Source organism: Lynx canadensis, chromosome C1, assembly GCF_007474595.2.
Source record: "Lynx canadensis isolate LIC74 chromosome C1, mLynCan4.pri.v2, whole genome shotgun sequence".
NCBI lineage: Eukaryota > Metazoa > Chordata > Mammalia > Carnivora > Felidae > Lynx > Lynx canadensis.
The window spans coordinates 202,474,691-202,501,514 of record NC_044310.1 but is presented as its reverse complement, the minus strand read 5'-3'; the positions used below and the strand labels follow the sequence as shown (position 1 = coordinate 202,501,514).

The following is a 26,824-nucleotide window of genomic DNA, read 5'->3' as shown; positions in this document are numbered from 1 at the left end:
TATATTGTTTAAGACAGCCAGTCTGTCATATTTTGTTACAGCAGCCAGAGAAAACTAATACAAGCATCCAAAAGAATAGAATACTCAAAAATAAATTTAGCCAAGGAAGTGAAACACTTGTACATTGAAAACTACAAAACATTGCTGAAGGAAACCAAAGAACTAAATAAATGGAAAGATAGCCCATGTTCATGGATATGGAGACTTAATATTGTTAAGATGGCAGTAATCCCCAAAGTGGTCTACAGATGCAATCCAATCTTCACCAAAATGCCAATGACCTTTTCTGCAGAAATGGAAAAAATCAATCCTCAAATTCATACGGAACTGCAAAAGACCCCGAATAGCCAAAAATATTGAAAAAGAAAAACAAAGTTGGAAGAGTTATACTTCCTAATTTTGAAACTTACTACAAAACTACAATAATCAAAACACTGTGGCAGTAGCATAAGGATACATACATATATAGGCCAATGGACAAGAATTGAGAGTCCACCATCTATGGTGAATTGATTTTTGTAAAGAGTGCCAAGACCATTCAATGTGGGGAAAGAACAGTCTCATCAACAAATGATGCTGGAACGACTAGATAACCAAGTGCAAAAGAATTATGTTGGACTCCTACCTCACTCCATATACAAAAATTAACTCAAAATGGATCAGCAACCTAAATACAAGACCTAAAACCATAAAACTCTTAGAACAAAACATAGAGGCAAATCTTCATGACCTTGGATTTGGCAATGGATTCTTAAATTTGACACTAAAAGCATGAACAATAAAAGAAAAAATAGATAAATAAGACTTCATAAAAAATTTAAAATCTTGTACATCATAGGATATTACCAAGAATGTGAAAAGACAATCTATAGAATGGGAGAAAATATTTGCAAATCATACATCTGATGAGAGTTTAATATCCAGAATATACAAGAGGTCTTAAAGAACTCAACAACAAGAAGGCAGCTCAGTTTTAAAATGGTCAAAGGACTTAACATTTCTCCAAAGGAGAATACAAGTGGCCAATAAGCACATGAAAAGATGTTCAACATCATTGGTCATCAAGGAAATGCAAATCAACACCACAATAAGATACCATTCCATAACCAGTAGGATGGCTTTAATCCAAAAAACAGAAAATAACAAGTTGTTGGTAAGCATGTGGAGAAACTGAAACCCTTGTACATTGCTGATGGAATTATAAAAATAGTACAGATGCTACAGAAAACCATTTGGCAGGTCCCCAAAAAATTAAACACTGAATTACCATATGATTCAGCAATTCCACTACTAAGTGTATGCCCAAGAGAAATGAAAACATGCCACACAGAAACTTTTACACCAATATTTATAGCAGCATTATTCATAATAACTGAAAGGTGCAAACAACCCAAATGTCATCAAGTGATGAACAGATAAGCAAATTGTGGTCTACACATGAAATGGAATATTATTCATCCATAAAAAGGAACAAAGTATGATACATGCTATAACTTGGATGAACCTTAAAAACATGTGCTAAGTCAAAGAAGCCAGACACAAAAGGTCATATACTGTATGGTCCTTTTTATATGATTTATCTGGATAGGCAAATCCATAGAGACAGAAAGCAGATTAACAATTACTGAGGGGCAGCAGGACAGAGCAAAAAGGAGAGATTAACTGGTGACAGGGTGTTTTTCTAGGGTATTGAAAAAGTTTTGAAATTAGAATTAGTGATTTCATAACATTCAAAATACACTAAATGCCACTGAATGGTACAGTTTAAAATGATGAATTGTATTATGTGAATTCCCTCCCCCCAACAACAAAAAAAAAGCCTAGAAGTTTCTGGTATTTAAAACCTCCAGAGCCTCAGCGAGAACCTGATGTGAACAAAAAATAGCCCCTCAGAAAAGAAAGAACGGAAAGAGGCTGAGGAATGTCCACTTGAGTCAGTTCTTTGGTTCCAAAATTTTTCTCAACTGTAGATCAAGGAGGAAAGAGAACCAGACCAACCTTTCCTTTCCACTGTTAACTCCTAACCCAGGACTAGGGATCAAGCTTTGAGGGATATTTGTTGGTCTGTTTAACTGTTCAGGGAAGAACACAGGGGCAGTCTCTGAGAATGCCCTCTGTTATGCAAAACTACTGTGTTTACAATTTTCTTAGAGGGCAATTTGGCAGGCAATACATGTCAAAGCCCAGAACAAAATCTTTTACCCAATAATTCCATTTTAGGGGTTTATTCTAAAGATGGGCATGATATTTAGTGATAGATATATCAAAGCTTTTACACATAAAAAAATCTAAATATATAACAATAAAGTTCAGCAAATTCTGGTGAAGCCATACAAAAGAACACTAGTCAGCCATTTAAAACTGCTATAGGTGTACTTGTTGATATAGAAAGGTATGCATATTTATTAATTAATTTGTTTTCAAATACTTGAGTGGTTTTTTGTTTAATGTTTATTTATTTTTGAGAGAGACAGAGAGGCAGAGCTCAAGCAGGGGAGGGGCAGAGGGAGAGGGAGACACAGAATCTGAAGCAGGCTCCAGGTTCTGAGCTGTCAGCACTGAGCCCGACGCAGAGCTCGAACTCACGAACCACGAGATCATGACCTGAGCAGAAGTTAGACGCTTAACTGACTGAGCCACCCGGGCACCCCCATTTGTTTATTTTTTTAAGTTTATTTATTTATTTTATTTTTGAGAGAGAGAGAGAGAGAGAGAGAGAGAGAGAAGTTGGTTCTCATGAACTGTGAGATCATGACCTGAGCCAAAATCAAGAGTCGGACACTTAACTGACTGAGCCACCCAGGGACCCCAAAAGGTATGCACATTTATTTTTAATAAAGGGCATCTACAAAAGAGTATATGGTATAGTGTCATTAAAAAATATATATATACACACATATATATGCATATATATACGTATATATACATACATACATATACTGATGACACATGGAGGAAAATGTAGAAACCTATTCACCAAGGATTAGCAAACAGGGATAATGCTTACTTACCACTAAGATTATGTGTGTATTTATGTACTTGTTTCACAAATGTTTATGAAGCACCTATGTGTACAAGGCACTGTGACATGTGCAGGGTTTGGGAATTATGGGAGATTTGGATTTTCTTCTTTTTGTGTCTGTATACTTTTCTGATTTCTCTACAACAAACACATATTTATATATGCAGAATAATGTTTAATATTCTGCAAATTACTTCAGCCACACTGAAATGACATTTTCTCTTACAGGTGGTACGTAGTCAAAAACTATTAGCACATAACTCATATTTATGTGATTTTTTCCAAAAAACAAGAGAAATTTTTGCAGGAAGAAAGTGCCTGTTCATTGTCATGTGTTTTTATCTCATCCACAGCTGGCAGTATCAGTTGAAGGGTCAGGGACTGCTTGGCAGGAGATTTTGTTCTAGTTCCAGCCCCAACACTAATGGGCTTTGTCACTTTGTTGGGGGATAGCTCCACCATGGCACCCTCCCGACTGTGAGACTCCGCCTGTACTCATATACACGGAGGCTTGAACCCAGCCTTCCCTGAGTCTTCAGAGTTCAATGCCCTGTGACACCACCCACCCCAGGACACGAGAGGACAGAAATCCTACAAGGAGCCACCACAAAGCTACCCAGCACTTGACTCCCTGTGTCCCCTAGGAGGCTGTCAGGAGACCAACAGATTCTCCTCTGGGTTTAGATGAGGTGTGTGCTTTCTGCCCTATCCCCTTCAGAAAAGAGCTGCAGAAGATAAAACCATCTAGCTGAAGTCTAGAAGGGGCACCTCAACATATCCCACAACTCACACTGCAATCATCTGGCCCCTTTAGTTTCAGGGCTGTCCTTTTGCATGTGTGGGACAGGGATCTCGGCGAGCTGGCACCTTTGGCTGATTGTTCTTTTCACTGTCTCTCTCTCTTTTTTTTAATGTTTATTTTAGAGAGAGAGAGACGGAGCGTGAGGGTGGAGGACAGAGAGAGACAGAGACACAGAATCCAAAGCGGGCTCCAGGCTCTGAGCTGTCAGCACAGAGCCCAACACGGGGCTTGAACTCACAAGCCATGAGATCATGACCCGAGCTGAAGTCCAACGTTTATCCAACTGAGCCACCCAGGCACCCTGTCCCTCTCTATGTAAGTAATAAACTGTCTAAATCTAAATGTGGCCTGCTGTATCTTTTCCAGAAAAATCTGTTATGTCTTGGCTTTGCCTTGTCTAACATGTGAACTCGATACTTTTGGTTCCCAATATGGTGCTGGTAAAGTTATAATGGCCTTTTAGAGAAATGGGACCACATGGTCAGGTTCAGAGATAAAGTAGAACCCATGATCTAGTAGCACGTGCTCTGACCTAAGTGTGTGTTCGGGGGCAGAGAAGGGTCCTCCCACCAGCGGATGGCATGGACCAAGCAGGGTAGGAGAGGTAAGGCAGGCAGGGCCGAGGAGCAGCGGTCTTCCCACAGTCCTATATCCACTCTGTCAGTAAATGGCCACTGAAAATTGAAAGTAAATGCAAAGCTGTCTTTCCAGTGGAGGTGCCCCCCACCCCCATGCCGCCCCTTGTCCCCCGCCCCCTGGAATCCCTGACCTTCCAGCCACTACCCACCTCCTGAAGTGCCTGTGTTAAACCCTTTGGTCTGTGTTTCTGTAAAGTGTGGGACAGCAAAGACAAAACAAAAGGGAAAGTGATTTTGTGATTCTGAGTGAGAGACTCATGAGCCAACTCCTCCTACATACAAAATGTATGATGGGTTTCAAAATGTTTCACTGACAGCGTTCCTAGACTGTTAGGAAAATTCCTCTGAGGTCCAAACTTTTCATTGTATAACCATGTCTTGTTGGTTGGCAAGTTGAAGGTCCCAGGAGGAGTGATGAGTAAGATTCAGAGTCAGCTTGCCAAGTAGTTTTGGAAACAACGTTGGTAGAGTGACAGGGTGTAATTCCCCTGGCAGTCAAAGAAAAAACTGCTGTCTTTTACCACCTAAAAAGCAGTATATTCCTGATATGAAAGTTGCACCTATAGAAGGAACCATACTATCAAGGGTGTCACCCCACTGCTCCTGACAGATTGACTACATGGGGTTTTTTAACTCTCTTCACCAAAGCTGATAAGGTCATGGCATCCTTTTAGGAAAAAGACTGTGAGACCCCACAGGCCAACTAGCAAAGTGTGCAATAGGATCCTGGTAGGCAGTAACAAGCCTGGTTGATGTATTTAGTGACAAGGGGACAGGAGTCCTTGACCATGGTCCCCGAGAGCCCTGATGAGTTGTGTTGGTTTTTATTTTATTTTATTTTACTTTATATTTTATTTTATTACTTTATTTTATTTTATTATTTTTAAATGTTTATTTATTTTTGAGAGAGAGCGTGCACAAGCAGGGGAGGGGCAGAGAGAGAGGGAGACACAGAATTTGAGATCATGACCGGAGCCAAAGTTGGATGCTTAACCGACTGAACCATCAGGTGCCCCAAGTTGTGTTGGTTTTTCGAAAAAAAAGGGAGAGGGTCCCATAAAATGTTTAAAAACATTCCGTGGTTGTTCCTTACCCGTCTGTATTACTAAGGAAAGGAAAACTGTTTCCATTAGACAGGTGGCTGTGGCTACAGATAAAACACTCCCTGGTCATCAGTTCGTCAAAGATATACTGAATGTATTGTGGGAATAAATGTGTTAAATACATGTAATATTTCTCTAAACTGTAAGGGATGTTTTCGGTGGGGAAACGCCATGATTAGAGCAGTGGTAGTGGGTTGAGTGGACCACCAGGAGTCCACCTTGTTCTCTGGGTTCAGTCATGCGGTATCAGTAAAGTAGTATGGGATTCCAAGGAAAGGGAAGGGGTGGAAAGGAAGATCACTGTCTTGATCAAAGAACTAGTACAGACAAACATGCTTAAGGAAACAATCCAGGGGTGTCTGGCTGGTTCAGTTGGAAGAGGTGCAACTTTGGGCGTAGAGATTACTAAGATAGATAGATCGATAGATCGGTAGATAGATAGACAATCCAACAGTACAAACTGCTCTTCCACTGCGGCCAGTCAGCCCTCATGAGACATGTGAGCTACACGTGTCAGTGACTGACATTACACAGACTGAGACCAGTGGTAAAATTATGTGGCCACTAGGCAATGGTTCCTTAGGGTTTTGGACATGGCACTTGCCTGACCTCACCACCCAGAATATCCCAACTGAGAGACAATTACTGGCTTGATATTGAGCGCTAATGCACACTGAGACGGACACGGCAAAGTGCTGTTCTACCTGATGTCCCGTGGGAAACGAGAACATCAAGTGGGTACTGCCTGACAAGCATCCCTGATTATGTGGCTGCAGTACATCCAGAAAATAGCACACCAGCCATTAAGTGGTTAGTCGCCCTCTAGATGTGTTGACTCAGATGCAGGGTCTATGCCAACACCTCAGATTTCTTGGGGGCTTACCTTCACTGAAGTTACTGACAATGCCTGGGCCTGGTTCATGGATAGATCAGCTCAGTTGGGGGCCATGGGGTGTCCTGGGGTGATGCTGCCATATATCCCCCAAAGAAAATTGTCTAAAACTATGCACGGAAAGGAGAACGCTCGCTGTTGTGAGCTGTGCTACTTGCTCTGGAAAAGACCTCCCCAAATACACCCTGTTACATTTTCGCTGACTCATGAGCATGTGGGCTGATGCCTGGCAGTGGAATGCCTGGATGAACATGTTTCAGCCTCTTTGGCAATGATCATCATGGCAGCAGATCACACAAGACCCATACCCTCTGTTCATGACCCGGAGGGATGCCCGTGGCAAAGGTTTCCTTGGATCAACATGGGTGAAATCAGCAAGCTGAGGAGACGTGTGATACAAATGTAAGGACCGTAGCCATCCAGACAGTCTGCTGCACAGGGCATGGTACTCCATCCACAGGAGCCCCCAAACAAGGCATAGTGACCGCAGTATGTGAAGCCAAAGAAGGTGGCAAATATGCCCATACCGCCAGCTAGACATTCCAGTGGTAAAAGAAATTTGGGGGCTCATAGTGAGGGGTACTGGACCTGGCCTGTCCTACCAAACAGACTGTACAGGTCCCCTACCATCCTCTTGAGGGTATCATCGGACATCGATTGTAGCAGACACCTCTTCAAAGTATGACACTACCGTCTCCATCTGCACAGCACGAGGGGCACACTATTCAAAGACCCTTCGATGGACAGTGCTATACATTTGGTTTCCCAAGGGCATCCATTCAAACAATGGCTCCCACTTGAAGTAAAAAGGACCCAGCAGTGGCAGCTGCGTGGAACATTCACTGAACCTTCCATGCCTCGTATCATCCCCAGGAAGCCAGTGCCACTGAAACATGGAGTGGACTCTTAAAGGAGAAACTGAAAAAGATAACTGGATAACCCAGCCTCAGCTCCCAGTGGATGACACACCTAAGAAAGTCAATTTGGAATATCTATGTGACAATTCACCAGGAGGGTATCTGCCATTTCAACAGAATTCTTCATTGTGAGATTGGAGAGCCAGGAAGGGGCCCGAGATAGGCTGTAAGAGACCCGAGCCGCATAATTAACTCTTCTCATTCCCCCATTTTTCTTCCCACACCTACCCCCTTGGAAAACTAACAGCTACTTTGCAAGTAGCGAGAAGAGTCATGGAGTAAGCTATCCTAACCTGGTGCTTCTTTCGCCATCACTTCTGCTTGCCGCTCTTGGGCAGTAATAGATATGGACGGTAATGGCCATGAATATGAGGTTTCAGCTCCCAAGATGGCCCCGATGTGGGGATGGGAGATGTTCTAGAATGGTAGGAGGTATACAAGGAAGAAATCACTGAGGCACCTCAGGAGAGAGCAGGGCTCATGTGAGGGTTAGGACACACAGGAGGATTGGGACAAAAAAGTGAAGGGACTGCTAAGAGGTTGTCACATTGTACACATGGGTGTGGGGAGAGGAATACCTCTGGCTTGTGGGAGATAAGGGGTCATCCCCGGGAAGTTGGAGGTGCAGGGAGGGACTATTAATCTCTCTCTCTCTCTCTCTCTCTCTCTCTCTCTCAGCCCCTATCTACAGACAAGGTGGCATCTAACTGACATGTGGCCAAGTTAACTCAGACCACCACCGCCCTCAACTTGACCGCTGGCCAAATAGAATCTCAATCTAAAAACTCTTAGAAACCTCCCAAGGGCCAGTGATTTCAGAAATGGTCAGCCTCCAATAAAGATAACAGGACAAGATTAACCTTCTGGACACTGATCTGGTCTCTTTAGCTTCATCCTGTTACTGTTGGCCTCTTGTTCATTTGTCACAGGCTGCTCCAAACCCTTCAGCACGGGTGGTAATAGGCAACCGTAATGCCCGGCACTTCCGCGGGGTTGGCTGAGGTGGCGTGTGCGTGGTTGCAACTCCGGTTGCCCTTGGATGGGGCGCCTGGCTGCAGTATATACTCCAAATAGGCCTAATCAACCTACAGGGAGTCACGGTTGTGGTGACTCTCATCCAATACTGCCAAAGACAGATTTGGTAGGCGCTCCCGTCAGTAGAACTGGAATATTTATCTGATGGGGTATTTACATCCCTGCAAATTCTGGGATATGTGAAGGGTCGGGGTTGAACGGTGGAGCAGCCCAGTACCTATATCTATGCACACAGAGACTTGAGCCATAGCTTATGAGTTTTGGCAGAACACTTTGCCATCTTCCTGGGACATGGAAGAACGTCTGTGAGGAGTTGCAATAAGGCCCGCACCCACTCACCTCCTTCTCTCACTAGGGAGGTTGTCATGAAACAGTTTCTCATCACCTCCCAGGTTCCGATGAAGTGTGGGGTTTCTGCCCACCCCCACTCAGACAAGAGCTGCAGAACATAAAACCCTTTGGCTGCAGTCTAGAAGGAACGCCTCAGCAACGGGATACCCCATAACTCACGCTGCACTCATCTGGTGGGAAAAGTTTCAGTGTCGTCTTTTTGAATGTGCGGGACAAGGTTCATGGGGAGCCGGCACCTTTGCCTTACTCTTCCTTTCACTATTTAGCAATAAAATGTCTAAATCTAACAGTGGCTTGTTGTATCTTTGCTGATTAAATCAGTCCGGCCTTGGCTTTGCCTTTTCTTGCTTGACATTTCCTCCTCAGTCAAATAAGACAATTCTATTAGTAGTTGATCTCAAAGAGGTGCCCTGTGACTACACACATGTTAAGGTGAATAACCCAAGGCAGGCCATAATGGCAATTACCAATACACAGATATAATGCCTAAAACGTACTAACCCACCTCAAGGCAAAGGCTGGTAACCTGGGGTGTGCAGACAGGCTCAGGGGTGGGGGACGGAAAACTGAAATTCTATTCAATATGTGGTAAACAGACTCGTTTTTTGTTGTTGCAAAGTGCCATAGCTTTCAGATGTTTAAAAGGTTGTGATAGAGATTCTCTCCTTACCAGATTCTGCTCAGGCTCTTCCCAGCCCTCTTCTTAACTGGGCCTCGGCTGGGGCCTAGAAAGACTTGAACTCATGGACATAGTTTCTAACAGCTCAGAGTAGCCTCCATAGGATGACCTTCATTCCGAGGATAAAGGCCCCTTAAAGTGCCGCCCTGAGGGCTGCCTGAGTGGCTCAGTCAGTGAAGCGTCTGCTTTTGGCTCAGGTCACGATCTCACAGTTTGTGAGTTCCAGCCCTGCATCGGGCTCTGTACTGACAGCCCAGAGCTTGAAGCCTGCTCGGATTCTGTGTCTCCCTCTCTCTCTGTCCCTCCCCTGCTTGCACTCTAAAGAACTTCCTGTTTGTTCTGGCTGACACCTAAAGATAAGGCCCCTGTCCAGTCTCTGAGGAAGCAGAGGAGTCCTGCTGAGAAGCACCAGTTAACTAACCATATGAGTTTCACATGGACCAGCTGCCCCCCTTCCTGCCTTTTGTAATTTTTCATTTCCCTGACTCTGCTCAAGGGCCTGCCATCCTGCTCCCCGCTCTCTCCCTCTTTTAAAAGACATAGTCACCCCTGCCCACACCAGAATGGAGTTTATCTCCTTCCCCTCCTGACAGCCACTACTGAATAAAACCTGTTTTCACCACTCTAACTCATGTCCGTTATGCTTACCTTTGACAGCTGTGGGCACCTTGAAAACTCGAAAGCAACACTGAGCCGAAAAGCAGAAACTACACAAACCTCCCTCAACCGAGGAGTGGAGGAACACATTGTGGCATATCCCCACCGTGGAATATTAGTCAGCCATAAAAAGGAACAAAGTACTGACGCTCACGTGCTACAACATGGATGAACCGTGAAGACGTCATGCTAACTGGAGGAAGCTTTTCACAGTAGAGCACGTATTCAATGAGCCCATTTATACGAAGTATCCAGAACAGGCAAATCCACAGAGGCAGAGGATAGATTAATGGTTGCCAGGGGCTGATGAGGGAATGAGGCCCCAGCGGTGCTAAATAGCACGAGGTTTCCTTCCAGGGCAACGGAAACATTTGAAAATTGATGTGGTAATGGTTACACAAGTCTGCGAATATACTAAAAGCCGTTTAGTTGTTCATCAGGGTGGATTCTATGGCATGCGATTATATCTCAAAAAAGCTGTTACAAGAAAAAAAACAAAACACTAAAATCTCCCCTGGAAAAAAGTGATAACCGCATTGCAAGGTTCTATTTTCCTACTTAGTGGCCTGTTTAGTTTAGTGACTGGTAGACTCCTTAGGGAGGCTCTCAGCACGGCAAAAACTAAAAACAAAAAACAAAACAAACAAACAAAAAACACAACAAACACTCAAACAGCAAGTAAATAGCGCCAAGGACAAAAGTAAACTCACAAACCTCACGTACTGTTTTGCCAGTGTCACTAAACCTGCCCCTAAAAGTTGGCAGGCCATCAGTTGGATAAACAGAGGGAGAGAGGTAACTCTAGGCACGGGCCACTCCTTTGCCTACACTGGCAGATGGTCAGAAAGAAGGCCCACTCAGGGTCAAAGGTGAAGAGGAACCCCGCTGGGACCGTCATGTCTCAGTGCTGTCAAAGTGTCATGGAGAATTTAGCCCCAACCCCCTCACACAAGTGGAATTCACATTTCCGGGAGACAGAAGGTGCTAAATAATTAACAGCATTCCCAGGTTCTCCTAGCTCTCAACCTTGCCTTGAATGATCTCCTCCAAGATCAGACCAGCCCAGGGGCACTATTTGGACTTAGGATGAGCAGGATTACTTTATTTGTTATTATGAATATTTTAATGTGGAGAGTTAAAGAAAATAACATTATAAATGCACATGCACCCACGCACTCAAATGAAGAGAACTGTTAATATTTGTCATATTTGCTTCAAATCTTTTTCCAAAAGGAAAATATTTCCAAGTTCCCTTCTTGTCCTTCCCTTTGCCCTCCCTCCCCAGGACAACCACTATCCTGAATCGGAAATGTATCCTTTCTGTCAACGTTTATATAATTTTATTGTATATGTAGGTGTCCAGTGATAGCTTATAGTATTTTTGTGTGGTTTTTAATTTACAGAAATAGTATTCTACTGTACCTATCATTCTATACTCAACCTTGCTGTTTTGGGACTTTTGGTTTTTTGTTTATTTTTTAAGTAGGCTTCATGCCCAGTGCGGAGCCCAAGGCGGGGCTCGAACTCATGATCCTGAGACCAAGACCTGAGCTGAGATTAAGAATCAGACGTTTAACCGACTGAGCCACCCAGGTGTCCTTCAACCTTGTTTTTGAGTTCTTTATTGATACATTAAGAGCTTGTGCATTTATTATGACTGTTGTATATTGTTCCATTGTATGACTATATCACAATTTATTTATCCTGCTTATGGGTATTTAACAGGTTTCTGAATTTTTGATTTTACAAACAAAGCCGCAAAAAAAATGTTGTGCATGCGTGTAGCCCTTACTTCAATCATCATAAAAATGTCTGGTTTTATGCAAGAAGACAGAACTGTCACAAGTTACTAAGACATGTACCAGACCATAGGACAGTAAGAATTTCCCTCTGATTTTGCACTCGTAGAGAAACAACGGGCTGAGGATACAGGGTGATCCATGAAAAAGCATTGCCTGGGACACCCTCAGAGAGGCCGTCAGGGACATAGAAACAGTGCCCACCCCCCACTTACACCCCTCACACACCCAGAGGAAAACCGCAGTATGTTGAGGGCACTCTGCCCACAAACTGGACGAGTCTCAGGTGAAACAATGAGGGCGTTCAAAGAACAAGGACTGCATGATCAGCAGGTGACGCAGAACTAGAAAGAAGATGTAGGCAGACAGGTGGAAATCGAAAGTAAGGACCCAGAACCAAACAAGGGTACAAGAGAAAAGGCCATTGGAAGACCTCAAAATATCATGCGAGACCAGGAAGCACTTGGTCAGCCTTGCATTTATCTCCTGCTTTCCATTCTTTGGCTCTCGTGGTTTTTAAAAAAAAATTTAATAGGTAATACACACATGCACACTGTTAAAATTCAAAACAGTGAAAAAGTAAACAAAAGGACCCAAAAGTTGGCAAACTGTGCCTGGGCAGGGTGATGCCAGAGAAAACCTGGTGGAGGTCCAGAGCAGTCCTGCCATAAAAGATAAGACTTCCTCCTAACTCTCATCTTCAGACTCCAAGAAACCATCACACAGAGGCAATCATTATTGCTGATTCCTTGTGTGTCCTCCCAGAGATATTTCATGCACCTGCTAAACACATATATGCATGTATATCTCACATTCCCCCTTCATCCACAGATGATGGCATATAATACCATTTTGGGTCTCACTTTCTTCCCATCTCTTAGCAAGCAATTACATTAATACCCATAGAGCTGCCCCTGTTCTTTTTGGTGGTTGCATAAATTCCACCAGATGAAGACACTATAATCAATTAGACCCTTAACGGGACATGTAAGTGTAAGTCATTCTAATCTTTCCCAATCAGAAATCCTGCTACTTTGAATATTCGGTAGTCTCTTTGACCACAGAATTTTATCTGTAAGATAAAAATTCTAACAGTGCAGTTGCTAAGGTGGTATGATTCACACTTTTGACCTTAATACCCGGTTTCAGTTCCCAACCCTGAGGCTTAAAGGCAGTACATCCAATTTTGCCATAGTCTCAAGGACTACCATAATGTCTTCCAGATGAGACTGAAAGCCAAAAAAAGGTAACTAGAGGACAATCTCCGAAGGGCTGGATGGTAACATGAGTACTGGGACAGAAAATCCATCTAATCAATGGTATTAGCCAAACTGAAGAAAGAATGTGTTAACAGAATGGGAGGGGTCGTTACAAAACCCAGAAGAGGGAAGTCAAACAGCGAGAATTTGGCAGCATTTATCTTTCAAGAGAGAGATACTTAATCTAATGGACAGGCACCAGAGAAGCACATTCAACCAGGTTTCTCCAAGGCCTAGATGAAATTTCCTTCCGTACAATTCCACTCCTTTAGTTCTGGGGTCTCTGCATACTAAGCAGTCCACTAATGTAGGTACTACTTTTTCTCCCTAGGTACCTGGATCCTAGGAAGAGCGGGCAGTGGATTAAAGACGGCCACAGATTCTTTGACATCGTTCCCATTAAGAGGTGAGGTCTACATCTTCTCCTCTAGAATCTAGGTGGGCTCTGTACCCGCTCTGATGGGTAGAATACAGTAGAAATGACGCTGCGCCAGGTTTCAGGCCCAGGCCTTAAGAAACTGGCAACTTCCACTTTCTTTCCCTTGGAACATTCACTTTGGGGAAAGCCAGGACCCCATAAGAAGTCTGATCATCCAGAGACCACCATGGTGTAAGGAAGCCCAAACTAGCCACATGGAAAGAGAGAGAGATGCTTAGCTGATCTGGTCAAACCAGGCCAGGCACCAAACATGTAACTGAAGAAGCCATCTTGGAAATTCCAGTCCCAGGAGATGTGACATGGGGAAACACTGAGGAAGCCATGGAAACCAATTTAGTTTCTGAACAGAAACATGGCCCCACTCGAGCCATCCCAGCCATATCCAGCCATTCAAACCGAAGCCCTGCTCCCTTGGGAAGCTGAGATAAGTCACTTCTGATGTGCACTGCCCAAATTCCTGACCCACAAAATCATGAGTGTACCAAAATGTTGTTTTAAGCCATTATATTTTGGGATAGCTTGTTATGCAGCAACAGATCATTAGAATAGGGGGTTTCTAAGTGATGGAGTATTATGATTCCCGAGAGGGCTGACTTCTTCAGTAAATAAACCGGGGGCACTCCAGTCCACAATTTGTTTCTGTGGGTTTGGCCAGTGTTGGTCAGTCCCTAATAGTCTGCCTATGTTCAATTTGCTGATAAAATATAGTTTCTGAACTCGAAAAGTTGAGACCTGAACGGTGAGGCTTACTCAGTCGGCCCACCGCCCTTACTGTCTTTTCACTCGATCTTATGTCAAACAACCCAGACCAAAGAGCTAAGGAGAGTCTCACAAAGTTTACCACCTGATGGAACCACTGCTTGGTACCACTCACAGCCCTTTGGCTGGTACATGACATTTATTTATTTATTTTTTTATCAAACATTACTAAGAACCTTCCCTGTACCAAGGACTGTATCTGGCACTGGAGGGCACAGAGGTGGGAAAGACACAGGCCCAGCCCTCAGAACTTACCAGCCCAGCCTCTAAGCCATATAAACAGGTGATGGCATGAAACATGTGCCACATAAATATATAAAGCAAATATTAACAGATCTAAAGGGAGAAACAGGGAGCAATACAGTAACAGTAGTGGAAACTGATACCCCACTTTCATCAGTGGACAGACCACCGAGACAGAAAATCAATAAGGAAATATTGGCCTTAAGTGACACAATAGACCGGATGGACTTAAGAGATATATACAGAACATTCCATCCAAATGCAGCAGGATACACATTCTTCTCAAGTGAACATGAAACATTCTCCAGGCTAGATCACATGATAGGCCACAAAACAAGTCTTAACAAATTTAAGAAGAGTAAAATCGTATGGAGGATCTTTTCTCACCACAGTGGTGTGAAACTAGAAATCAATTACAAAAAAAGAAACACCTGGAAAATTCATAATTATGTGGAGATTAAACAACATGCTACTGAATAATCGTGGGGTCAAAGAAGAGATCAGAAGAGAAAATCAAAAAAATATCTAAAGACAAATGAAAATGGAAAATACAGCATATCAAAACGGAAAGGGAGAAGGGGTGCCTGGGAAAAGGAGGCTGGGGCCTTGAACATCCCTGTGAGGAGTTCAATGCTGATTCCCCAGGTCCTGTGGAGATTCCTGAGCAGGGGAACCAAACATGCTTTAGGGACACTGACGCAGCAGCGGTACATGCATAAGACTGAGCTGAAAACACACCAAGCAGGAGGGGGCGCCCAGACCCCATCCCTTCCCACAGTCGCCATGGGGCTGTTCATGCTGCCAGCCAAGCCACAGCCAAGCAGGGAGGCTGACCTGGTGCCGGAGCTGCCAGAGCTGGAAACGATATGTCTTCTGCATTGGGCAGAACAAAGCCTGCCACGTTCAGAAGGTCCCAGGTCATCTGGCCTTTGATGCTGATATCAGTGGAGAGCGGGATTGCAGGCTTCAGGGAAAGGGCGGGGGGGGGGGGGGGGGGAAAGAGGGGGAAAAGCCATAATTTATGGAGTGCAGCAAAACTAATTCTAAGAGAGAAGTTTGGAGTGATAAATGCCTACATTATGAAACAAGAAAGATCTCAGATAAGCAACCTAACTTTACACCTCAAGAAACTAGGAAAGGAATAACAAACTAACCCCAAAGTTAATAGAAAGGAGAAAATAACAAAGATCAGGGTGGAAATAAATAGAAACTAAAAAGGCAATAGAAAATATCCATGAAAATCTGACTAAAAAATGGGCAGAAAATCCATATAGATATTTTTCCACAGAAAACATACAAGTGGCCAACAGGTACATAAAAAGATGCCCAACATCAAAAATCATCAGGGAAATGCAAATCAAAACCACAATGAGATATCACCTCATACCTGTTAAGATGGACATCAAAAGAATAAGAAACAACAAGTGTTGGTGAGGATGTGGAGAAAAGGGAACCTTTGTGCACTCTCAGTGGGAATGCAAACTGGTACAGCCACTGTGGGAAACAGTGTGGAGGTTCCTCAAAAAATTACAAATAAAACTACTCTTGGGGCAGCTGGGTGGCTCAGTCGATTGGACATCTGACTTTGGCCCAGGTCATGATCTCATGGTTCACGAGTTCGAGCCCCACGTTGGGCTCTGTGCTGACAGCTCAGAGCCTGGAGCCTGCTTCCGATTCTGTGTCTTCCTCTCCCTGCCCCTCCCCTGCTTGCTCTCTCTCTCTCTCTCTCTCTCTCAAAAATAAATAAAAATATTTTTTAAAAAACAAAAGAACAGGGGCGCCTGGGTGGCGCAGTCGGTTAAGCGTCCGACTTCAGCCGACTTCAGCCAGGTCACGATCTCACGGTCCGGGAGTTCGAGCCCTGCGTCAGGCTCTGGGCTGATGGCTCAGAGCCTGGAGCCTGTTTCCGATTCTGTGTCTCCCTCTCTCTCTGCCCTTCCCCCGTTCATGCTCTGTCTCTCTCTGTCCCAAAAATAAATAAACGTTGAAAAAAAAATTTTTTTAAAAACAAAAGAACAAACAAACAAACAAAAACAAAACTACCCTATGATCCAGCAATTCTACTGTGGGTGTTTATTTAAAGAAAACAAAAACACTAACTCAAAAAGATATAAGCACCCCCAAGTGCGCTGCAGCATTATTTACAATAGCCAAGACCTGGAATCAACCTAAGTGTCCACTGATGAATGAATTGATAAATTGTACTATAGGGGCGCCTGGGTGGCTCAGTGGGTTAAGTGTCGGACTGCGGCTCAGGTCATGGGTTCGTGGGTTCGAGCCCCACATCGGGCTCTGTACTGACAGCTCAGAGCCTGGAGCCTGCTTTGGATTTTGTGTCTCCCTCTCTCTCTGCCCCTCTCTCTCTCAGGCTGTCTGTCTGTCTCTCTCTCAAAAATAAACATTAAAAATTTTTTTAACTAAGAAAAAAGAAATTGTGGTATATATACAGTGGAACATTATTCAGCCACACAAAAGAAGGAAATCTTGCCACTTAGGACAACATGGATTGACCCTGAGGGCATTATGTTAAGTGAAATAAATCAGAGAGAGACAAATTTTGACTGATCCTTCTCTTCCATGTGAAATCTAAAAACAAAACAAACCCAAACCGAACTCATAGATATAGAGAACAGATCGGTGGTTGCCAGAGGAGGCGGGTGGGAGTAGGGAAAATGGGTGAAGGGGGTCAAAAGGCAAAAAAGTGCAGACAGAAAATAAGTGAGTCCCGGGGATGTCATGTTCAGCATGGTGGCTATAATTATTAGTACACTATTGTATATTTAAAAGTTCCTAAGAGAGTAGATCCCTTTTTTATGTTTTTAAAATTTATTTTTGAGGGTGGGGGAGGGGCAGAGAGAATGGGAGAGAGAGAGGATCCGAAGTGGGTTCTGCACTGGTAGTAGCAAGATCATGACCTGAGCTGAAGTTGGATGCTCGACTGAGCCACCCAGGCACCCCTCTTCCGGTTATTATTTGCATCCCTCTAGTGGCTAATGATATAGATCATTTTTCCATGTGCTTTTAAGCCATTTATATACCTTCTTTGGAGAAATGCCTATTCCAATACTGCTTTCATTTAAAAAATTGAGTTAGTTATTTGATTATTGAACTGTATAAGTTCTTATATATTCTGGACCCAAGTTCTTTATCAGATACATGATTTGCAAATATTTCCTCCCATTCTATGGACTGTCTTTTCACTTTCTTTTTTTTTTATTATTAATTTATTTTCAATTTAGTTAACATACAGTGTCGTTTTGGCTTCAGGAGTAGAATCCAGTCATTCGTCTCTTACATATGACACCCAGTGCTCATCCTGAAAAGTACTCACCTTAATTCCCATCCCCCATTTAATCCACCCCCCACCCCCTCCTTCAGCAACCCTCAGTTTGTCCTCTGTATTTAAGAGTCTCTAAGAGAGATCTTAAGAGTTACTACAGGAGGGGTACCTGGGTGGCTCAGTCGGTTAAGCGTCTGACTCCTGATCTCAGCTCAGGTCATGATCTCACAGTTCATGGATTAGAGCCCCTCACTGGACTCCGAGTTGACAGTGTGGAGTCTGCTTGGGATTCTCTCTCTCCCTCTCTCTCTGCCCCTCCGCCGCTCATGCTCTCTAAATTAATTAATTAAAATAAATACACTTTTTAAAAAAAGAAAAGAAAAAAATTGTAACTATAAAAAAAGAGAGGGGCACCTGAGTTGCTCAGTCAGTTAAGCATCTGACTCTTGATTTCAGCTCAGGTCATGATCCCACACTTCATGAGTTTGAACCTCATGTCAGGTTCTGGGCTGATAGTGTGGAGCCTGCTTGCGATTCTCTCTCTCCTTTCCTCTCTGCCCCTACTCCGCTCACTCTATCTCAAAAATAAATAAATAAAAAGAGAGAGAGAGAGAGAGAGAGAGAGAGAGAAACATGACACATGAAATGACAATTATGGGCACAAGGCAAAGTGGGGCACATGAAGGCAGTCTGCAATAAGAGCTACAGAACAGATGACTGATCTCACCAGTCTCTGGGTCCCCATCTTTGAAAGACATCAACTTAACATAAGTTTACATATAAATTTAACATACGTTCACATTTCATTTTTCTAGCACTCTTGATATTATTTTCTTTAAGAAAGAGAAGGGAACTGCATTTATGGACTAGCACGATTTTCACGTGTCCCAGTCCCTACTCCACTCCCTTAAGTCCTACAATGCTCTCCTGAGCTGACTTTATTATTTTTGTGTGTGATATGCAGTTTCGACCCGACAGTCGAGGGTGCCGAGGGGATATTATGGTCAGCTGCCTTTATATCAACTTCAACTGCTCTGCTTTGTGCAGCACTCACCTGGTTGAGGTGGGAGGGACCCCAACCCCAGCTTTAGAGGTGAGCCTACATGTGTCTAAGCTAATTAGAGTATGTCAATGGCCACTATGATGGGTTCAGAGACAGGCAATTAACCCAGGCCAGTCAACTAACTTTTGCAAGGCAGCAGAGCCAAGAGAACTGCAGAAAAGCAAAACTATAGCTTTGATGATCTCATCAATCTCTAGACCAGGCTATATAGCTGTAGGGCATTCAACTATTAGACTTTTTGGTTATATGAACCAATAAAGCTACTTTATCGTTTAAGCCACTGTGAGAGGCAACCAAACAAATCTGAAATGATACAAAGTGGGTCACTGAAATGTATCCTCCTTCTCAATAGGGGTATTAACAGGGTTTTATAGATGCGCAGGCTTTCACTCTTTATTAACTCACACCAGTCACATGTAGTGGGAAGGGCTAGTATAATTTCCACCAGTGCCCTGGGAAGGTTCATGTGACTCCAGATCTCTGGGATACAGGGCAGGAGCCAGGGGACTCTCCAAAATCCTAGCCCTGGCTGCTCCTTTAAAAGGCTACACATTCCTGGGGCGCCTGGATGGCTTAGTCAGTTAAGCATCCTACTTCCGGCTCAGGTCATGATCTCCCAGTTTGTGAGTTAGAGCCCTGGGAGAATCCTCCCTTCGGATTCTGTGTCTCTCCCGTGCTCTCTCTCTCAAAAATAAATAAACACTAAAAAAAAATAATAATAATAAAAGGCTACACATTCCTGGCTTTCTTCTCTTCCTCCTCCACCTCCTAGGGTGGTCTAGAATTTCTTTGGTAGTTACTGCTCTAGAGATAATCCTCAGCAAAACCTTCCAGTAAACTCTCCCTATGAAATGAGGAGGAATCCTTAGTCGCCACCCTTGGGGCATTCACTGGGCCTCTCCTATTTCTAGAGGTTAAATCAAGCAGGAAAAGTTTACAGAACTCTGGTTTCTCAGCTTACTTGGTATCTTAAAGCTGAGCCCAGAAGGAATGATGTTTTAAACCAGCTCTATGTGTCTTGTGACCTGCCCACCAAATCTAAGAAACAAGAGCTAAGCACTTCAAGCACTTCAAGCCCTCATAGCCATTTTCACCCTCATCCTCAACTCCCTGTCCAGCTTTGTCTGGAGGGTGCCTCAGATACTGCCACACCCGATCCTTTGTCCCCAGAGGCCCTCTCTACCAATCCTGTCTAATCCATCCTACTGCACACACCATAACCTCGACAGTGCCCCCTAGAGGCCATCTTCACCCCGTGCCTGCTCAAGAGCCCACCATGGCCCCTCGGAGGAACCAGGGCCCTTTGTCTGACCTTCATGGCCCTCCTCAAAGACCTGTCCTATCCCCAGTGCCCAGAGCTCTTCTGAGTTTCTGACTACTGCCCAGCACAGGGACATGGTAACCAGCCTGTTCACCAGCCCGGCCAAAGGCCTGCCCACTCTTCCTGCCAATCACTGATGACCACACATGTGCCTGGAGAGCAAATAAATGAATCAAAGGTGCCACCCAATCCCCAACCCTGGGCAGGCTTCTCCTCTCAGGGCACTCAAGTTCTCTGCCTCAAATTAGCTGTTTATTGATCTGTTCACTTCCCTCTCTCCCTCTTCCCCCAAAGGAGCATATAAACCCTAGGGTATAAGCTTCCAGCTCAGCACTGAGGGCACTGGTCACCTCTCAATGAATCCCAGCACTTGGAAACATGCCTGGAGCAGAGTGGACGTGTTTATATTTTTTCATAGTCATTAGGAAGACAGATCTGAGGTGAATCTGTTCAGTTCATTTCCTAAAACTCTTCCAACTTAGCCAACATCGGGTTTTCCCATCTCTGTCCATCCAGAGTGGGTTATCTGCCTCCATGTGCATTTCACTGAATAAACTCTTCTTACTGGATTCCTTAATTTAAACAAATGTTCCTTTTCCTTAATGTCTATGATTTTGCTTTCACTCGAGAAGTGACATTTTTCTCTCTGTGGGAAAATCTATCCTGCGAATTGCTTGACGACCATAATCCTCCAGAATCCATTTCCTTTGGAAGAAGTCTGTGGTCGCCAACATCACCACACAAGTAAACAGTCGTTGTGCCACATCTGGCAGCTTGTACCCTTACATTACCAAGTAATGTTACCAAGACAGTTCTCTCCTCTCTCAACCCCTGTTCATTTTATTTAAAAAAAAAAGTTTAATGTTTATTTTTAAGAGAGAGAGAGAGGCAGAGTGCAAGCAGGGGAGGGGCAGAGAGAGAGGGAGACCCTGAATCCAAAGCAGTCTCCAGGCTCCCAGCTGTCAGTACAGAGCCCAGCAAGAGATTCACACCCACGAACCCAGAGGTCATGACCTGAGCTGAAGTCAGGTGCTTAACTCTCTGAGCCACCCAGGCACCCCTACCCCTGTTCATTCCAAACCTGGTCTCCCAAGTCCCCTCCTCCCTGGTGCCCTCCTGATTCATACCACTCCGGGACCTATTCATTTCGGTTCACAGGGTTCTGTCTACCCTTCGCACATAATCCCTACAGATTTCCAGTCTATGACCATAGCTCCAGTCGGTCCTGAGCTAAATTCTCGTGTCCTTCACTTTTGGTCCAACGTGTCCCCATCTCCAGCTTCTTTATCCTTGTGCTCACCCCCACCCCCCAGTCGCGAGCCCCCACCCTCTCCCCCGCCCCGCCCCCGCCCCCGCTCGGTTACCTGGAGCTTGTGTAAGTGCAGAACGTAGCCTTGCACTAACAGCTGGAAGAAACTGCGCAGCTGCCCCGGCCCCGGAATCTCCTCCAGGGTCCGCAGCCTCCGGTCGCCAGGCCCGTTTCCAGGAGTCTCGGCGGTGGCCGAGACGGCGGCGGGGATCGCGGCCTTGGCTCTGGCCCCGTGCGGGCAAAGGCCAGGGAGGGCCACCCGCGTCCCCAGCAGCGCCCACCGCAGCCTCGCGCCCCTCAACGCAGCCACGCGATCCATGGCCCGCGCCGCCCGCGTCTTTGGACCGCGAGTGAAGAGCGCCTGGAACCCGCTCAGAGATCAATCCCAAGGGGGCGGGGTCAAGGCGCCAGCCGCCGGGTAGGCCGGGCGCAGGCTGGCCAGGCCCCTTACCGCTCACTTTCCCTCGCGGTCCTGAGTCTCTCCAACAGGACCTAACCGACGCACAGAAGCCACCTCCTCCAGCCGTGAGCCTGAGGCCCGGGGGAGGGGCCGGCCCACGCCGCCGCGGAGGCTGTCCCGGGGGATATACGGAGACCGCCCGAGCCCCGACCGTGGCCGCCAATGCCGCGACTCCCCACCTTGCTCTCTCGCGGACTCTCAGCGAGAACTTGAAGTTCTCTGGACGGTACTTTGGTTCGCAGTGGAACAAAGTTCTCGGAAGCCCCACCCAGTGAGTGAGACTGGCCGTCGTCTGACCTGCGGGTTGGCCACCCCAGGGCGCCATCGCCCCAGCTGTCCTCCCTTCCCCGGGAGCTGGAACAGGCTGCTGAGATTAAACCGGCCACTGGCTTTTCCTATGCGCCCGCTGGTTGTCCGAGCGCCCAGCCACTAGAGAAAAGAGAAGAAAAGAAAGAAAGAAAAGAAAACCCGTCCCAAATCCAAGGTCATCTGATTCCTGGAGGGTGAAAGCCAAACTGGCAAACAAATTTAAATATTAAGGGGTTGTTAATGCAATTCTACCCAACCCCCAACCCCCAACGCGCGCACACACACTCCTGAATCTGACAAGGCAGCGTTTTTCAAAGTGCAGGTTGAGCCCAGATTTAGTGACTGCAACCAGAATTATTTTCTTAATAAGATAAAAAAGAATAAAGCAGTATAGAAAATACTGCCAATAAGAAAGATTATTGTTTCATGAATCCTTTTTTTCACATATATTCAAAGTGTATTGAAAAGTTACTTCTATTTCAAAACGTTAAAAACATGGCTTGTACAAATATAAAATAAACACAGATCAAAGATTATGCAACCCATTAGTGAGAGAACCAGCAGGATGGTAAGGCTTGTTCTAAGAACACTGGAAGAATTGTCTTTTTTTTTTTTTTTCTTTTTTATAAAGAGCCAGAAGGAGAAAGGGCACATTAGGTTCAAAGGGGCAACAATTAGAGGGTCAGCTAAGGTGGCTACATGTGGATTTATTTTTATTTATCCCTTTAGGGGACATAAAGTTTCTTCAATCTGCGACTGAAAATCTTTCATCAGTTTGGGAGTTTTTCTGACATTATCTGTTCAAACATTTCTTCTACCCTAATCTGTTTTTCCATTTCTCTCCTAGGACTTCAGATTATACATATGTTAGACCTTCTGACTGATCCTTCTTGTCTTTTACCCACTTTTCTACATTTTTAAAATCCTTTTTTCTCTTCTAGCTCATTAATTCTCTATTCAGCTGTGTCTAACCTACCGTTAAATATGCCCATTGTATTCTTTTTAATGTTTATTTATTTTTGACGGGGGGAGAGAGAGAGAGAGAGAGACATAACGCGAGCTGGGGAGGGCAGAGAAAGGGAGACACAGAATCCAAAGCAGGCTCCAGGCTCTGATCTGTCAGCACAGAGCCCGACTCAGGCACCTCACCACTGATTCTTGATTTTGGCTTAGGTCGTGATCTCAAGGTATGTGAGATTGAGCCCCACGCAGGGCTCCACGGTGAGGGCAGAGCCTGCTTGGGATTCTCTCTCTGTGTCTCTCTTTCTGTCCCTCCGCTCCTCAATAAATAAATAAACTTTTAAAAATGTTATTTATTTATTTATTTATTTATTTATTTATTTATTTATTCATTCATTCTAGTGTTTTATTTTGAGAGAGAGCAAGAGAACAAGTAGAAGAGATGTCAGCACAGAGCCTGACTTGGGGCTTGATCCCATGAACTGTGAGATCATGACCTGAGCCAAAATCAAGAATCGGTGGTGGGGTATCTTAATGGACTGAGCCACCAGGCACCCCTTAATTTTTTTTTTACTTTATTTCATTTTATTTCATTTCATTTCATTTTTTATAATTTATTTATTTATTTTTAAATTTCATCCAAGTTAGCATATAGTGCAACAATGATTTTAGGAGTAGATTCCTTAATGCCCTTTACCCATTTAACCCATCTCTCCCTCCCACAACCCCTCCAGCAACCCTCTGTTTGTTCTCCATATTTAACAGTCTCTTATGTTTTGTCCCCCTCCCTGTTTTTATATTATTTTTGCTTCCCTTTCCTTATGTTCATCTGTTTTGTATCTTAAAGTACTCATATGAGTGAAGTCATAAGATATTTGTCTTTCTCTGACTAATTTCTCTTAGCATAATACCTTCTAGTTCCATCCACATAGTTGCAAATGATAAGATTTCACTCTTTTTGACTGCCAAGTAATTATCCATTGTATATATATATATACCACATCTTTATCCATTCATTTGTTGATGGGCATTCGGGCTCTTTCCATACTTTGGATACTGTTGATAGGGCTGCTATAAACACTGGGGTGCATGTGCCCCTTTGAAACAGCACACCTGTATCCCTTGGATAAATACCTAATAATGCAATTGCTGGGTCATAGGGTAGTTCTATTTTTGATTTTTTGAGGACCCTCCATACTGGTTTCCAGAGTGGCTGCACCAGTTTGTATTCCCACCAACAACACAAAAGAGATCCTCTTTCTCCGCATCCTCGCCAACATCTGTTGTTGCCTGAATTGTTCATGTTAGCCATTCTGACAAGTGTGAGGTGGTATCTCATTGTGGTTTTGATTTGTATTTCCCTGATGATGAGTGATGTTGAGCATTTTTTCATGTGTCAGCTGACCATCTTGATGTCTTCTTTGGAAAAGTGTCTATTCATGTCTTTTGTCCATTTCTTCACTGGATTATTTGTTTTTTGGGTGTTGAGTTTCCTAAGTTCTTTATAGATTTTGGATACTAACCCTTTGTCTGGTACGTCGTTTGCAAATATCTTCTCCCATTCCATCGGTTGCCTTTTAGTTTTGCTGATTGTTTCCTTCACTGTGCAGAATATTTTTATTTATTTTTATTTTTTTTAATGTTTATTTATTTTTGAGACAGAGCCAGGATGCGAGTGGGTTAGGGGCAGAGAGAGAGGGAGACACAGAATCCAAATCAGGCTCCAGGCTCCAAGCTGTCAGCACAGAGCCCGAGATGGGGCTCGAACTCACGAGCTGTGAGATCATGACCTGAGCCGAAGTCAGACGCTCAACCGACTGAGCCACCCAAGCACCCCAGAAGCTTTTTATTTTGATGAAGTCCCAATAGTTCATTTTTGCTTTTGTGTCCCTTGCCTCTGGAGACATGTTAAGTAAGAAGTTGCTGCGGCCGAGGTAAAAGAGGTTTTTGCCCACTTTCTACTTGAGGATTTTGATGGCTTCCTCTCTTACGTTTAAGTCTTTCATCCATTTTGAGTTTATTTTTGTGTATGGTGTAAGAAAGTGGTCCTGGTTCATTTTTCTGCATGTCGCTGTCCAGTTTTCCCAGCACCACTTGCTGAAGAGACTGTCTTTATTCCATTGGATATTCTTTCCTGCTTTGTCAAAGATTAGTTGGCCATATGTTCATGGGTCCATTTCTGGGTTTTCTATTCTGTTCCATTGATCTGAGTGTCTGTTCTTGTGCCAGTACCATACTGTCTTGATGATTACAGCTTTGTAATACAGCTTGAAGTCCGGGATTGTGATGCCTCCAGCTTTGGTTTTCTTTTTCAAGGTTGCGTCAGATATTTGGGGTCTTTTATGGTTCCATACAAATTTTAGGATTGTTTGTTCTAGCTCTGTGAAGAATGCTGGTGTTATTTTGATAGGTATTGCATTGAATATATAGATTGCTTTGGGCAGTATTGACATAAAAATGCATATTCTTATGGACCCGTTCTATTTCTTCTATGAAGCCCTTAATTATATCCTTTCATCTTTTTCCTGTTGTTGTTGTTGTTTTTTCTTTCTTATTAGTTTGTTGGTCTTCTTTTCCTATTTCGGGAGACTAACCTTTCTCTGTTATATATACTACAAGTATTTTCTCCTGGTCATCTGTTCCCTATAACTTGGCTGTATTTAAGATATCTTTTGTTCATTTCTGTGTGGTCCAGTCTGGCAATTTTTCCTTTAATGACTTTTTGGTGTCAAATCTTGCTTGGGACTATCCCAAGATTATTAGGGGGAAAAACTTTCATATACTTTACCTTATATTTAATAGCTTTGTTTTTTACATGCTGTTTTTTTTTTTTTTTTTTCACAATTAGCAAGTCAATCCATCTGAAATTAATTTTTGTTTCCGGTTTGACCTGGGGTGTTAACATATCTAATTATCCCACTGTTATTAAATTAAATAACATCTAATTATTCCAACATCATTTATTAAATAATAGCTCAGGAATTTGCTGGGGGTGCCCCCATCTCCTATCTGGGGGGAGCAGCATCCTTTAAATTATAAGACTTAGCAGATTTGATCTTCCATTTGACTCCAGAACATTCCTTTGGTGCCATGTAGCTTTCAGGAGCTGTCTCTGGATCATCCTCTGATATTACAATTACCACCTGCAGCTCAGAGCTACAGTTTACCCAAGGTTACCCTCCATCCTCACTGGAGGCCAGGAGGATATGGGAAGGGACATACCCATTCATATCACGCCACTCTGCCTCTTTAGTGTTCCCAACACCATACAGCACATTTTCAGAGGGGAATCCCTACATAGGAGAACCCGACGTTCTCCTTCAAGTTGCCCGAAGCTAGGCAGCTGGTGCCCTAGACCTTCATGACCCTGTGCTTCAGATGCTTCTTCCACAGCTTTATAACTGGGTTCTGCAGCTCTGGGTTTGTTCATTGTCCCTCTTGCATTCTCTTCTTCAAGTCTTGAAGTGGAGAAACTCTACTTTCCCTTCCTTGGGAAAACCCCACCTCTTCCCCAAGGAGCCTGGATT

The 26,824-nt window shown here is 44.1% G+C and overlaps 1 protein-coding gene across 1 annotated transcript in view; it reads right to left on the bottom strand.

Annotated features, from left to right (window-relative positions):
* The window catches only part of LOC115520578 (sterol 26-hydroxylase, mitochondrial), a 33,493-nt gene extending 11,381 nt beyond the window's left edge, over positions 1-22,112 (bottom strand). Inside the window, exon 1 of the mRNA XM_030325063.1 lies at positions 21,624-22,112. Coding sequence (XP_030180923.1) covers positions 21,624-21,887 — 264 coding nt within the window. The 5' untranslated portion in view covers positions 21,888-22,112. The remainder of the gene's footprint in view (positions 1-21,623) is intronic.
* Positions 22,113-26,824: the final 4,712 nt, after the last annotated feature.